The 15,992-nt window shown below is 41.0% G+C and overlaps 1 protein-coding gene across 1 annotated transcript in view; it reads left to right on the top strand.

The window, feature by feature from the left end:
* The first annotated feature begins 3,940 nt into the window (after nucleotides 1-3,940).
* Nucleotides 3,941-15,992, top strand: part of RPP30 (ribonuclease P/MRP subunit p30) — a 27,727-nt gene continuing 15,675 nt past the window's right edge. The window contains exons 1-5 of the mRNA XM_021699749.1: nucleotides 3,941-4,023; nucleotides 5,456-5,511; nucleotides 6,334-6,390; nucleotides 6,788-6,862; nucleotides 10,609-10,680. Coding sequence (XP_021555424.1) covers nucleotides 3,942-4,023; nucleotides 5,456-5,511; nucleotides 6,334-6,390; nucleotides 6,788-6,862; nucleotides 10,609-10,680 — 342 coding nt within the window. The 5' untranslated portion in view covers nucleotide 3,941. The remainder of the gene's footprint in view (nucleotides 4,024-5,455; nucleotides 5,512-6,333; nucleotides 6,391-6,787; nucleotides 6,863-10,608; nucleotides 10,681-15,992) is intronic.

Genomic DNA, 15,992 nt, shown 5'->3' on the forward strand with positions numbered 1-15,992 from the left:
CTCCTGCCTGACTGCCTTCAAGCCGGGACAATGTTTTTTGGTTTTGTTTTGTGTTTTTTCTGTCTTTGGACTGAAGCTGAAATATCAACTCTTTCTGGGTCTTGAGCCTGCCGGCCTTCAGACTGGAGTTACATCAGCAGCTCTCCTGGGTCTCCAGCTGTCCACATGCAGATTTGGGGACTTGTCAGCCTCCATAATCCCCTGAGCAAATCACTAATATGATACACACACACTTTTTTGGTTCTGTTTCTCTGGAGAACCCTGACAAATAGAACCACTTATTTTACTTGTATTAAAAAACCAACTCTGATTGAAATTTCAGTCCTCCTCTTTCCATTCATTAAGTTTATCATCACACATCTTTCTAAATACCAGTTCTTCCTTCAATTTCTTTCCTAATGTCTTCTTAAGTTGTATTCTTTTGTCACAGGCATACTTTGCATCTTAAAGAGGTAAGAATATTCTTTATTTTCACAAGGCTAATTTTTATAATATACAAGCCTTCTCCATCTGTTTTTCATTTTCAAATTTTTGATAGAAATATAGATATTAAAAAAATTTCACTTTCATTTTAATTGCATGTTAAACAACAACAACAACAACAACAACAACTAACATTGCAAACAGGGATAGACTACCCTGGCTCAGAAGATGGATAAATTTGGAAGATATCAGGTCAGTAATGGGAGTTTGTAGGGGAAGACAAGAAGATGAGAGAGGAATAATTGAGAGAGGCTTCCTGGATTGGTGAGGTCTTATGGAGTCCCATTAGAATTCTAGGTTTAGCAATTAACTACTCTAGTATGTTTTATCAGGAGCTCTGGGAGAAGCTGGGCAGATTGTTCACTACACAAACTTACCAGCCATGTGGTGAATGGGAGCAAATACAAACACAAGAGGAAGGGTACCGTTTTTCAATCTGCACAGGAGCTCCTGTAAGTGCTCCATCATTGGGAATAAGAGAGGGGGTTCTTTTGGGGTTGCTGGTGTATCATGCCAGCACACCATATGCACAGTTCAGTGAATTTCTGGCCATGTGTTTAGATAACTGAATACATCCAACAGCTACAGTTGTGATGATGTGGGTATGAAGGTGAACAAGAGCTCATGGGTTCATTGATTAAATCTGCACATTTTGACTGAGCACTGTCTACTTTGTGCCAGTTCTGGATAAACCCCAAACCTCTGCATCTTGTTACTTTTCAATTCCATGCATCAAAATCTAAATCAAGCACTCCCTCTTCCAGGAAAACATCCTTTATCTCCTCCAAATCTCCCAAACTCCCCCTCGATCTGGGAAAGAAGATCCTGCCAGATGCCCCTGACACACCTGTGCAAATCATGTTATAATACTGCTTTCTTGCCTTGCCCCCCACCTCAATCATAAGCTGCCAGAGGACAGGGGCCCAGTGAAGTGCTCATTTACGAAAGGGGAACCAAGTGAAAAGAGGATAAGGACAAAGATTAGCTGAACACACACTGACTTTTGGGGACCAGCTCAAGAAAGACAGCCCTTTGGAGAGAACAAGAAGGGCTCAAAGGTTGCTTTGGATACCAAAAGCCACCCTTTCTTTCTAAACTCCCCAAGGAAGAGGAAATGACTCAAGAGCCAGCTATCTTCTCTGACCTAGATATAATAGGAATAACAGTATCTCCCTTACTGGCTGGTTGTGATGATTAATCAGATAATGGATACAAAGTGGATACAAAATGGATAAATCAGATAATGGACACAAAGTACATAGAGTAATTATACAGTACTATTATTTTCCAGGCAGAAATTTTCAGGGTCTCCTTCAAACTCCAGATCCTTGCTGCCTCAGCTTTCCCTGCAGGCTAACGTCTGACGCTTCTTCCTTGTTCTTCTCCCCTATCACCATCCCATCCTATCTCTCTCTCCTCCCTTCCCAACCTCCAACTCTCCCCACTGCTTGCCTTGCCCAACAGACAGTACAGGAAGGGAAAATTGAGCCAAACTGCCCGGATCTACATGTAGCTCTATCCCTATTACCTGAGCCATAGATTTCTCAGATGTAAAGTGCAGATGTTGCTAAACAAAAACAAAAGCAAAAAACTAGTACTTAACTCACAGTTGCTTTGAAAATTAAATAAGGTATCTAAGTAAATACTTACCAAATTGGCTGGCCAAATTAGCTGGCCTTCAGTAAAGAGTTCAGTTACTCTTATCTATTCATTTTCTTTTTCCCCCTTTCTTTTCGTCTTCACCTAGGCCTCAGGTGAAAATGAGAAAAGAAGTTTAACTGGTACAGTTCACAACAAGAGCACCATGACTTTCAAAGAAAGAAGCCCTCTTTAGTCTAATGGTGACATCAAAGAATCAGTTATCTTATTCACCTTCACCACACATTGGTCACATTTCTGACCAATCTAGATTTAATGGTCATAGGTGAAGATGCCTGTATGATCCTGCAAAATTAACACTAGATTTTCTGATGAAAAGCAGAGTTTGCTTTGCATGACCTTGTTCTATTTACAGAAGTAAAAAATTCTTTTGTTCTTACTTAGGAAATACCAAGTATTGGAAAAAAGCAAAATATTTCTTCTTTATTAAATTTAACCAAAAGGAGAACTGCATGCTACCACATGGAACAGAGCCCTCTTTTTTTTTTTTTTTAAAGATTTTATTTATTTATTTGAGACAGAATGAGAGAGAGAGAGAGAGCAGGAGGGTCAGAGGAAGAAGTAGGCTCAGCTGCTGAGCAGGGAGCCAGATGCGGGACTCGATCCAGAGACTCCAGGATCATGACCTGAGCCAAAGGCCGCCGCTCAACTAACTGAGCCACCCAGGCGCCCCAGAACAGAGCCCTCTTAAAATTCCCTTCTGAAATCAGGAAAGAAAGCATGTAAAGAAGGACTAATCAAGGTGTGGTCCATAGACCAGAGACTATCTATGTACTGTTTAAGTACAGAAATTGGAAACTGTTCAGAAACGTTTATAGCACTTTGGTATTGTCTGGATATCTAAGCCTCCAATCAGTGGACTCTTCTTATTCAGCTGAGTATAGGGCAATTCAGTCGTTGTCAAATCAGTTTTATGAGGCCAGAGCTGCTTACCGGTAATGCACAAGGGACCACGTACGGGTCTGCGAAGAATTGGAGACGGGGTAGGATACGGTAGGATGGGGTGGAGGCGAGACTGGCCCTTTGTCACAGTCTGAGAAGCACCGATGTAAACTGTAGTTCCACAATTTTACGTTGTCTGATAATTTGTCAATCTTCGAGAGTTCCTTTAAATGAGGTCCAAAAATGTGGAAACATCAAATGTGTGGGATATATGCCACTTTGTACCCTTCTCAGATGGAAAAGTGACACATCTCAGTTTTGCATCTCCCTTGTCGAACCTCTTTGGCTAAACCGGTACAGGGGCTCACCGCTCGTCCTAGAGAGAGCCCTGCCATCTCGTGGCTGGGGACGGTGACCACAAGGCAAAGCCGCGTGCTGGGGACCGCCTGTCCTGATTGGACATAAAGACCCTTTCTCCGAGGTCTTCTGTAGTTCTCCCTCTTCCCGATAAGCCCTTTTAAAGAACAGGATGGACTTTGGGAGGCGGAGGGAAAAGGGTTTCTTATGACTGTTTCGAAAGTGCTTCCAGCTCTTGGCAAAAGCGTCCGGTTCGCGAAAGAATCACTTTCTACAGTATTTCCTAGGAGGAATGGTGGGAGATGTGAAAGCCTCCGAGGGAAACCAAACATTCTCATTCAGAAGAAGGCAAAGAAGGATTGAAGTAAGGATGTGGATTTCCACACACTAACTTTTGCTGGTACTTCTAGGCGAGGCAAGTGCCTTTGAACCTTAAAGTGAATATTTATTTAAGTGGAGGGAGGGGCGGACTGCGCAGATAAACTACAATTCCCAGCAGGCCAGAGGGGGAGGGCCGTGCGGCTGCGCAGACGGGCGCACGACGGTCATGTGAGTTCAGCATGGCTGTATTCGCGGATTTGGACCTGCGAGCGGGTTCCGACCTGAAGGCGCTTCGCGGGCTGGTAGAGAACGCCGCTCACCGTGAGTCTCCCCGGCTTTGCGGGCCGCGGTGCCTGCCCAGCCTCGCTGTCCCCCAGACCATCGGGCCACGTTCAGAAGGGACTCCAGGGCCTGTCCTCGTCCAGGTTTCCTGGGATCTCGGGGATGTCCCCGGTAGCTGATGCTGCCACGGTGTTGCTCTGATCCCGGGCGCGGGAAACTCGAAGGCACTTGGGAGCTCTTACCCGCTCCAGCTCCTTGTCCCACGCAAATTGAAAAAAACTGAGGCTCTGAGAGGATGGGGGATTTGCATGGATCCCCACAGCTGATGGATGGCAGAAGGCAGGGCTTCCAAGTGTGTAAGTCTCCCACGCCAGGGCTTTTAGTATCACCCCTTTCTGCCTTACAGCAGTATCAGAGCAATTCGGGGAATTGAGCACAGACGGGGAATGCTGTGGGAATTCAAAGAAGGGGGAGAGGGACGTGAGGGTGACATTGTGGGAATAATGTTATTAAGAAGAAGGGGAGGTAGGGGGAAGAGGGAAGACGTACTAGGCGGGTGGGAGGGAAGCAGCATGGCCAGAGTGCTAGAATGTCACTCATATTTGAATCCAAGGGAAGCAAAAACCTTGAGAGATAAGACCCTCTTTAATTATTGGATTTAATCATGACTGTTGTCTTCTTCCTTCCACTGTAAAGTGTGGGGATAGCGAAGTTTAAAAATAAGGAGGTTTCTATGGAGCCTGTCAAGTAATGGATGCTCATTAACTATTTGGGGGTCGGGGAGGAAAGAAGGAAATCAAACAAACTGATGAGAGAGAGAGAGAACCATTCTTCTGGCATTAATATGCATTATCTTTTAATACTAGTATCCTGCCGTCCCCATTGGTATTTAAGTAACTTAAAGATAGGAGTCATTATTTTCGGTAGTCCAAATGTCCAGGACAATGCTGTATTGAGTCTGATAAAGCAAGGCCCTGGCCTCAGAGAGTTCCCAATCTACTGATGGTGGGCAGCTGGAAAGGAGAAGTGAGCAGTGGTGTGAGGGAGTGATTACTCCATTTCTTCCTAGGAAAGGGGCCTCTTAAGGAAGTAGAAAGGGTAAAAAGCAAAAGAAATGAGCGAGAAAAAAGGTATCGTACTAATAATACATCACAGAGGTCAAACAGAGCCCTGCCTCTGTGCCAGGCGTTGCTCTAAATCATCCTATGCTTATTATCTTATTTATTTCTCATGACAGTTGTGTGAGCTAAGTTCTGTTAACACCATTTGACAGTTGAAGAACCTGAAGCTTGAAGTTAAGTAACTTGTAAGTGGTAATACTTAGATTTGAAAGCAGGCGGTCTGACATCAGAGCCCATACCCACAACCGCTGTTCCTACTGACCCCTAATCTTGACATGAATTGAGCTGAGCCTATGTGTACAGGAAAGACGTTGTTACGTTTAACAAGAACGTTCAATTTTTCTTTTCAGTTGGCTATTCAGTTGTTGCCATCAATCATGTTGTCGAATTTAAGGAAAAGAAACAGGTAAAAAACAATTTCTGAAGTTAATGATAACCAGCATTTACAGTTGTCTTTCTTTGTTTATATTGGTAATGTGGAAGCTACAGATGAGCATATTTCTTAAATGCACCCTCTTGTGTACTATCTTATTTTACATGTTAACAACTGAGTCAATGCAAAGTTTTTTGTGAAGTACTAGGGCATGGTAGAAGGATTCTTAAAGTTGAACTGATGTTAATTAAATAACTTTCAATAATTTCTAGAAGTACATTGTTATTGACTGAATTGTAATCACAGTATTTAGTCCTTTTTATTTTACTGACGTGGACTCATTACTAATTGATTCCCCTCTTAAACATGCTCATAAATGTGTATATTTCTCTTCAGACCAACAACTGTACCTTTTAGATTATTTCAATCTAAAAACTATTTTTCATCCCTCCTATCCATTGATGTTCCCAACTGCTTCTTTGATCTCCAGCTTTCTTCCTTTTTTAAAAAACTTATTTAGTGTTGGGGCGCCTGGGTGACTTAGTCGTTAAGTGTCTGCCTTCGGCTCAGGTCATGATCCCAGGGTCCTGGGATCAAGCCCCACATGGGGCTTCCTGCTCAGCAGGAAGCCTACTTCTCCCTCTCCCACTCCCCCTGCTTCTGTTCCCTCTCTCACTGTCTCTCTCTCTCTCTGTCAAATAAATAAAAAATAAAATCTAAAAAAACAAAAGAAAACTTACTTAGTGTTTCTGTATATCAGAAATTAACTTTTCTGAAAACCCCTTGTAAGTTTTCCATTACGCTTCATTCCTTTAACATGTACAATCTAGGGTGATTGTTTATTGTTTTTTGTAGGAAATTGAAAAACCGGTAGCTATTTCTGAACTCTTTACGACTTTGCCAATTGTACAGGTGGGTATTTTGTTGTTTAAGAACCATAATACCTATTCAGATATGCCCAATATTATGTAGGGTTCTCTAACCTGCACTGTTCCTTCCTCTACCAGTCTTGCTTTTCCACAAGACTCAACTCTTCCATGAAGCATTCTCTTACTATCAATTCAGTACTTCTTTGATGATCTTTTTTCCTGAAATCCTGTAACCTTTAAATAATCTTGTTATGTAGTTTAACACGTGTACATCTTTATTTTGCTAATTATATTATAAATTCCTTGAGAATGAAGACTAGCTTTTACTGATAGTCATATCCTTTATTGCTGGCACCTTTTAATGACTACTTTCCACTAGTAAAGAGGAAAATCAGTCATTGGCATTTTGAACTTTTTTGATAGAATGTTTTTGTTTATAGGGAAAATCAAGACCGATCAAAGTCTTAACTAGACTGACGATTATCGTTTCAGATCCATCTCACTGCAATGTTTTGGTAAGTTATTTTTTCTTCTTTTTGGCCTTATAAGTTGTTGTACTGGTTAATGTTTAACCTTACTCCCTACTTTTTTTTTTTTTTTTTAAGATTTTATTTATTTACTTGACAGAGAGCACAAGCAAGGGGAGCGGCAGGCAGAGAGAGAGGGAGAAGCAGGCTCCCCGCTGAGCAGGGAGCCCGATGTGGGGCTTGATCGCAGGACCCCGGGATCATGACCTGAGCCGAAGGCAGATGCTTGACCGACTGAGCCTCCCAGGCACCCTGAACCTCACCCCCTTCTTAAATCCCTTGCCCCCAGATATGATACCTGCCTACTCTCCCTATCCTCAGAATTCACATAGCATAACAGTCTCTTCTACTCTTGGCACATATATAGGGATACCATAGTTAAAGAATCCTTTGACAACTGTTATTCATTGAACTTACATGAACCAGACATAAGGTGGGTCCTAGGGATATTGCTGTGAATAATACAGACAGAATTGTTGAACTTAGGAAGGTTATAGTTTAATTGACAAGACAAGCACTAAACAGATAATTAAGAATGTGAGGAATATTTGAAAAGTTGGAGGTAGTAAATAAAGGATGCTCTGAGAATATGTATCGGGGGCCCAACCTAAGGAAGTTGATGTTCCACCTGGGGCCAGAAGAATCAGTAAGTGTTATATAGGTGTTGAGCAGAAGAGAGTGTTCCCACAGACAGGATGGATTAGACACAGGTCCTGGGTCCCAGAAAAACATGGCGTTTTCTGGGAAATGAAACACCAATAGGGCTGAGCCTCGTGAGCTGGCTAACCTGGGATGAGGTTAAGGAGATAGGTCTGGGTGAGCAGTTGGAATCCCTTGAAAGTTTTAACTGAGGGAGTGAAATTATGATGTTTGCATTATAGAGACTGGATCAGAGAGGCTGAGGGGATTTGAGAGGCTTGATGGAAGGCAGAGGATTGACAGGATTTGATGGTTGATTGGATGTAGTATGACTACACCCTGGCACGGCCTGATCAGCCTGCTAGGTAGATGGTGGCACTTTTTCCTGAGGCGGGACATACAAAGAGGAGCAGGTTTGAGGACACCGTGTTTGGGTTATGGGGTTATTGTGAGGATTCTAGTGGAGTTGTCAAATGGGCAGTTGGAAAAAGGGGTGTGGCCCCCAGAATAGTGGTCTGATTAAAGATACTGATTTGGAAGCTGTCTCTCTGTAGAGAATAAATGAAGTCATGGCAATGGATGAGAATCCCTGGTTCATGCGCGACACGGGAAGAGAAGTTCTAGGACAGAGTTCTGAGGAACTTCAGCATTTAATGGTGGAGTAGAGAAGGGGGAGCTAGGATTGGAGACTGAGGCGGGACAGTGAGAAATAGGAAAACAAGGAGGAAGGGGAGAAGGGAAACGTGAGGAAGGGTCAGCAGGATCAGTGAGCCCGAGTAGTCCAGCAGGAGAGGGGCTCAAACATGTCTTCAAATATTGACAAGGGAGTCATTGGTTGCCTTAACAAAAACCATCTCCATGGAAATGGTAGGGATGTGAGGAAATGCAGACAGTGTGTGACACTGACTTTGCTTGAGAAGTTGACTCCATAGGGGAGCAGAAGGCACAGAGAGGTTTGTGGATGAGAACCTGCTGTCTGGGTTTTGGTAGGTGGGAGAGGAGTATGCCTGCTGATGGGAAGGATCTAGTCAAGGAGGGAGAAAGCGAGATCCCTGAGAACGTGAGCAGTTTTATCTTGAGCTGGAGTGGACTCCTCTGCCATAGAACAGGAATCATCAAGGAAAGGCTGGCCTCCTTTACAATGATTAGCATTGCTTAAAAAAAATGGAAAGCCCAATTCTGGTATTTTATACAACTGCAAGGCAGGGTTCTGGTTCTCTGGGCCCAGGTAGAGCTCACTTTTGATGGGTCACAAAGATGTTCATTTTCTCTTTTTATCATGAGCATCCTGGTGGACCCTTTTTGTCCCCTTTCCAATTGGGAGTGGGCAAGCAGAGGGCACAGAATGCTAGGTCCTAACTTTTCTAAGACCTGAAGCCTGCCCTGTGTCAGCGTGTCTGCCCAGCAGCCCTTCCTGCCTGCTTCCTCCTCTGATTTTTAGAATGCCTTTTCTTTTTACAAGATAAGAGGTAAAAACTTTAAAGGTGCAAACAGGCAAAGAAGAAATATCACATATTATCCCATCATTCAGAGACACCCCCACCCCTACCCCATGTAGTTAAATACTCATGTATAACTTTTGACTCCCCAAAAACTTCGCTACTAACAGCTTCACTGTTGACCAGAAGCCTCACTGATAATATAAACAGTTGATTAACACACATTTTGTATGTTCTATGTCTTACATACTATATTCTTACAATAAAGTAAGCTTGAGGAAAGAAAATGTTATTAAGAAAATCACAAGAGGGGCGCCTGGGTTGCTCAGTCATTAAGCGTCTGCCTTCAGCTCAGGTCATGATCTCAGGGTCCTGGGATTGAGCCCCGCATCGGGCTCCCTGCTCCGCGGGAAGCCTGCTTCTCCCTCTCCCACTCCCCCTGCTTGTGTTCCCTCTCTCGCTGTGTCTCTCTCTGTCAAATAAATAAAATCTTAAAAAAAAAAGAATCTGAGCCCTGAATATGGGTTTGCACTGCACAGGTCCACCCATACATGGATTTTTTCTTTTTTTAATAAATCTAGTACAGTACTATAAATCTATTCTCTTTCTTGTGATTTTCTTTTAAAGATTTTATTTATTCATTTGACAGAGATAGACACAGCGAGAGAGGGAACACAAGCAGGGGGAGTGGGAGAGGGAGAAGCAGGCTTCCCGTGGAGCAGGGAGCCCGATGCGGGGCTCGATCCCAGGACCCCGGGATCATGACCTGAGCCGAAGGCAGACGCTTAACGGCTGAGCCACCCAGGCGCCCCTAGGGCTCAGATTCTTAGTTTCCCAGCCTTTTCATATACATACACATATGGTATTAAGTTCGAGATTTTCATTTTTAAGCAATAACTCTTTAACTGATCTATCCCTTTCCTGCTGTCAGAGGACTGTCAGGTATTTTCTTGCACATCTAGTATTTTAATTTATATTTAACAGTATTCTTATTGTGAACCTAATCATATCATGCTTAGTATGTGTATTTCTTGTCTCACAAAAAAATGGTGAGTTCCATTGAAAGCCCAGACACATGCCTTAAAAGAATTTGTATCCCCAGTACCCTGCACACAGTGGGTGCTCAGTAAATATCTGGCAGCCTCCTCCTCTCACTTGTAAGAGCACGAACTATCCAATTTGATTTTTACATCTCAAGCACAGTTTGGTACAGAGTTAAAGGGTAACAATGTGGGAAGGAGGGTGATAGGTGGGATCTGAAACCTCATGTGCTTAGGTGGGCTTTTCTGTCCACATACAAAGCGAAGCAGAAATGGCATGTAAGAAATGTTATGTGATTAAAATAAGTGCAGCTAGGGGCGCCTGGGTGGCTCAGTTGGTTAAGCGACTGCCTTCGGCTCAGGTCATGATCCTGGAGTCCCGGGATCGAGTCCCGCGTCAGGCTCCCTGCTCAGCGGGGAGTCTGCTTCTCCCTCTGACCCTCCTCCCTCTCATGCTCTCTGTCTCTCATTGTCTCTCTCGCAAATAAATAAATAAAATCTTAAAAAAAAAAAAAAAGCTAAAAAAAAAATAAAATAAGTGCAGCTAGACCACGAGTCAGAATTCCACGTGTGCACTCTTTGTTACTGTACAATAACGTTCTTTTTGTATTGCCAGAGAGCAACGTCTTCAAGGGTCCGGCTGTACGATATCATTGCAGTTTTTCCAAAGACAGAAAAACTTTTTCATGTAAGTAACAGATAGGGAAAGAAAATAGTATTTATTATTTTATATAAGATGTCTGATGTTCTGCTTTTGCAGGTGACCTGTTTCACTCCATCTGGAAACTTTTAAGATTTTTCATGTATACTTGAGATTCTGGAATTTCACGAGGGGATGCTTCGATGGCATGTGTTGTTTTGTTTTGTTTTGTTTTACTCATCTTGCTGGATATTTCATGGGTTCAGATTGAAAGAGTCTCTCAGGTTTTTTTTCTGTTTCTTTATCTCTGCTTCATTCACTTATTCATTCATTCATTTGAAACGTCTCTTAAATAAATGTTGGTCTGTCTCCTTCAAAGCTCTGAAATCACTTCAGTTTCTGCCCTTCATACTATTCACTGCTGCCTGTGCAAAGTTCTGCTGTGGCATAAAAGATCTCTCTGGTTTGGCTTTCTCCTTTGCATGCTCTGAGGTGTGGTCCATATGCCAGCATGATCATGTCAGCCTTTAGTCTTCCAGAAGTTCTTCAGAATCAGCTATCTGCTGATACTATTGCCCTTTGTGTTCCTTGAGCTTTTATGAGTTTAATTCCTTTTGTATTTTAAAAATTGCCATTTCCATGACTTTTCAGGAGGGAAAGTTGTTGAACATGCATGTTCATTTTGTCAAGTTGAGACAGAACACACTGGGTATTTTATTTTTTTCACTCTGCGCATTTTAAATGATGACAGGAAAGAAAAAAAAAATCAACGGTAATACAGTTTTTCAGGAATGTTTTGCTGTGTAGAATAGGCACAGCTACTTTTAGAAAGTTCTGAATGTTGTTTTTATCTTGATTCAAGAAAATAGCCATCTACCAAAACTCTATCCACCAAATGGATACTGCAGAAAAAAACAATGTACTGGTCTTTGATGTTTTAATTTTATAGCCGAGTTCATTTTTAAGCAAAATCAGTTCTAAAATTATAGGATGATTTTCTTTAAGTTTACCCAGTAGATGGCGCTGTTGACTAAGGAGGCTGATGTGTGATTAAATTTAGTTTTTAGAGCAACTATCAATTCTTAATTGTTTATATTACTTCAAGGAAATAGCACAAATTATCTATGCATTTTTTTTTAATTTGGTGACGCCTTTCATAAAATGCTCAGTTATAGTAATTCTCGAGAATTTTGTTTCAGAAAAAGGTTAGTAGGATCAAGTAGTTCTCAGTTATCAGAAGCTCCTATGGAACTTTCAAAAATCAGGCACGTTCAGGTCTCTACCACTAGAGATTCGGATCCATTAGGTTTGGGGTTGTTAGAGTATCTGTTTTTTTTTTTCCAAGTGTCACAGGACATTCTCATTCAGTGTTGAAACCCTAAGGAGGAATATGAGCATATCGAAGTTCATTAAATAGCAAAAGATTTTAGTTTTCTTATACCAAAACTTTAGTATACTTAGTTTTCTTACTAAGTAATAGCAACTCAATTATAATGTAGAGTGAAAGTTGGCATGTACCTAATTTTTTGTTGCCCATTTATTTTTTTAATTGATTCTGAAGTGCACACAATTTACTTTTCCATAGTCCTATAACATGGTGGGGAGGCATACATTTATATATCCTTCTAAAGACTTCTACATATTTATTATCTTTAACACAACAATCCTGGGAATAAACAGGACAGATACACTTTGTTACCCTCATTTTTTAGAAGAGAAAGTTGAGACTTAGGCTAAATGATTTGCTTTAAATCTCAGGTAGTATGGAGTAGAGCCAGGACTTTTGGGTTTTAGAATACATTAAAATTTCACTTAGCGATTTTATCTTATTACAGTTGACCCTTAAACAACATGGGCTTGAACTGCACAGGTCCACTTTTATGCAGATTTTTTTTCAGTAAATATAGTACAGTACTATAAATGTATTTTCTTTATGATTTTCTTAATAACTTGTTGTCTAGCTTACTTTCTGGTAAGAATACGGTGTATAATACATATTACATACAAACGTGTTCATTAGCTGTTTCTGTTATCGGTAAGGCTTCTGGTCAACAGAAATTAAGTTTTTGGGGAATCAGAAGTTATACGTGGATTTTTGACTGAGTGGGGGGTTGGCATCCCTCACCCCTATGTTGTTCATGGGTCAGCTGTATTTGTTTTACTCAGATTATTCAAAAGTGTGAATTCAAAAGCGTGAACACATGCTTTATATGGTGGGTAGAACTGTCAGAAACACTCCGGAAGATGGAATAAAGCTGTAAATAACATACAAGGTATTTGTTTGGAATTGACTATGCAGATATACTCAAAAATTACATGAAAACAGTTTTTAAAATTGGAACATCTTCCTCTTATCTGTCCAGATCTTTCCCATTCATTAAGATGCAGTTAAAGTTAGCACTGTCCCAGTTTTCTATAGAAAATCAATTTTAAAAGACTTTTTTTTTAGTCATAAAGGTTTTCATAAAGGTTTTACAAGTATATAATGGTTTGGAACTGGGTCAAATGCAAGCATTGTGTTGCTTAGCAGGTTGTATTCTATAAGTGATTTTATTTGTTTGGTTCTTAAGTAGATTATCTAGAATTTAAGCAAGCATCCCTGTAGATGTGATATTCTAAAACTAAGGTCTCTAAAATGAGTCATAAAAACATACACACACACACATATGTTAACAGTTAGTAGTTTAAAATCTAACCACCTTAAATGGCATTGTTTCCATGGGAAATAACATACGATTTTCCATTCGGAGTATCTGGAAGATGTCTCATGGATAAACCCTCCCTCCCCAAAGTTACCCCAGGGGATAAGGCAGAGATGAAAGACTGTAAGGGGAGTCCTTTAGCCAGGACTTCTTGGGATGAGAGATGGCGTGGAATTTGGCAGACGCAATTACATAGAAGCTTTGGGAACTTCTGAGTTAGTTGCTCCCATTTAGGGATTTAAAGCGACTGAACAGGGTGAGGAGAATTCAAGTTATTTAGTCCAGTGGTCTTCAAAGTACTTGATTTTGTACTCTATCAATTTTAAAAAATATTGAGCTTTTATCCCCAGTACATTGTTTATTTTCTTATAAATTATGTGTATGTTCCAGTATATCAATGTGATTTTTGAAATAATATACACACACAAAACAAATTTTAAGAGAATGAATTAAAAAATAAATGGAAATAGAAGGTCTGTTTTCTTCCTTCCAAAATCCATATCCTTAGCCTTTGAAGAGCACTGTTGTAGAATATGCTCGCAACACCTGAGGCTCTTGAGGAGGGGGAATACCTTTCAAGGCAGTGCTCCTCAAGCTGTGGTCTGGCTCCGCCAGACAGGGCTGTTCCTTCAAATGCAGGTTATTAGGCCCTACTTATTCCTGAATTTATCACTGGGAGTAAGGCCTGATAATTTCCATTTTAAATAAATTCTTCAGGAGTTTATATACACACACTTCAGATTGAGAGGCACTGTTTATGGCCATCTCTCTTTTCTCTGGGTAAGTCTGGCTCTCCCTTGCATATTATTTGTCATAAAGTACAAACATGTATTAACCTTACACCCATGAAGGGGACTTGGGAGAGACTGAACCCCTACCCTCCTGTTTCCCCAGTTCCATAGAATGAAAAGTAAATGTATTTGTGGGTATATGCAGTTTGGGGAATATGCCTTCCTTAAATCCTCATAGGAGTCCTTGGCCAAAAAAAAAGTGACGAACAGTTCATAGGAATTCATACGCAACTTGGCAAAGCCACTATATTCAGGTTCTTAACTGCAAATATTATTTGAACATAATTTATTCTGTTTTAGTGATTTAGAGAGTATATCACTATAATGTAAAATTAGCTGTTATTTTATAGTTCTCTAAATGTATCAATTAAACATTTGGATTAATAGAAAGTTGAATAACAAAAGAATTCAGTTTGAGACATTTTAAGTTTGAGGTGTCAGAGGGAGCCAAGGGGAGCTGTCCTTTGTAACTGAACGTTTATTATAATATGTGTACTTAACACAAGGGATAGTTTTTAATTAGCTGCTGTTATATAAGAGGGAGAAAATGAGCAATACATTAGTTAAAAAGTAACCTAATTTAGCTTTATTCTGGGGAAGAATGCTTAACGGACTTTTAAAAAATGAATCTGCTTTTTTTTAAGTGAAAAACAATGATAATAAGTTTAAACAGTACAAAGCGGTGTGCATTGAAAAGTACACTTTCTTCCCACCTGAAGCTCTCCCTTTTCTCCAGAGGCAATCACTACTAACAGTTTTTGTGTATCTTCTTTTTTTTTTTTTTTTTAAAGATTTTATTTATTTATTTGAGAGAGAGAGTGAGAGAGAGAGAGAGAGCACAAGAGGGGGGAGCGGGAGAGGGAGAAGCAGGCTCCCCGCCGAGCAGGGAGCCCGATGCGGGACTCGATCCAGGGACTCCAGGATCATGACCTGAGCCGAAGGCAGTCGCTTAACCAACTGAGCCACCCAGGCGCCCTTGTGTATCTTCTTGGCAGTAATTATTTACGTACTCCTTCCTTCATTCCCCTCTTCCTCCCTCCATCCTTCCTTCTAACACCGTGCTTTTTTTTTCACCTAACAGTATATATGGTTCCATAATACCAATTAGAGATGTATGTCATTCCCTTGAAGGAGTCCTCATATTCCGTTGTATAAAGGGACTATAATTTATTGAAGCAAAATAAAGGGATATTTAGTTGTATCTAAACTTTTGTGATTGGTATTGCAGTGACTGTCCTCGCACTAATATTCTTGAGCATTTGTTAGGTATAAGGCTATAGAATGTGTTTCTAGAGGCTCTTCTACAGGATACATTCCTACAGGCGAAATTGCTGATGTGTGCATTTAAAATTTTGATGCCTGTTGCTAAAATGCTTTTCAAGACCCTGTACTGATTTAAAGACCCTGTGAGTGCCTGTTTGTTCATTCTCTTGTTAGCAGTGGATTACTGAACTTTTGGATCTTTGCTATTCTGATAGCTTAAAAATGGTGACCGGAAGCTGAACTTGTTATATCTTCTATTCAGAGCTTTTCATCCATTCTTACCAAATTTTCAATGAGTCTTTTATGAGGTGGACAGCAGTAGTAGTTGGGATGGGGCAGATTCTTTATGAGCCTAGTGTTTCTGCCAAAACAGCGTTACTTCCCAGGCTTACTAAGTTACTATGACTGTCTAAAGCCAGGCAGCCTCTGATCACTGCTTGCTTCTTAAAGCCCTGAGTGGGAGTAGGAATGACCAAAGTGGGAATTCTGAAGAAGAGAGGCAAGATGGGACATTCCTGTCACTGCTACAAGTCCAGGTTGATCATATGGGTCATATTATTGCCTGCTCTTTACCCCCTTCCTTTGCTCTGCCCCCCCCCGCCCC

Source organism: Neomonachus schauinslandi, chromosome 6 (assembly GCF_002201575.2).
Source record: "Neomonachus schauinslandi chromosome 6, ASM220157v2, whole genome shotgun sequence".
Classification (NCBI taxonomy): Eukaryota; Metazoa; Chordata; class Mammalia; order Carnivora; family Phocidae; genus Neomonachus; species Neomonachus schauinslandi.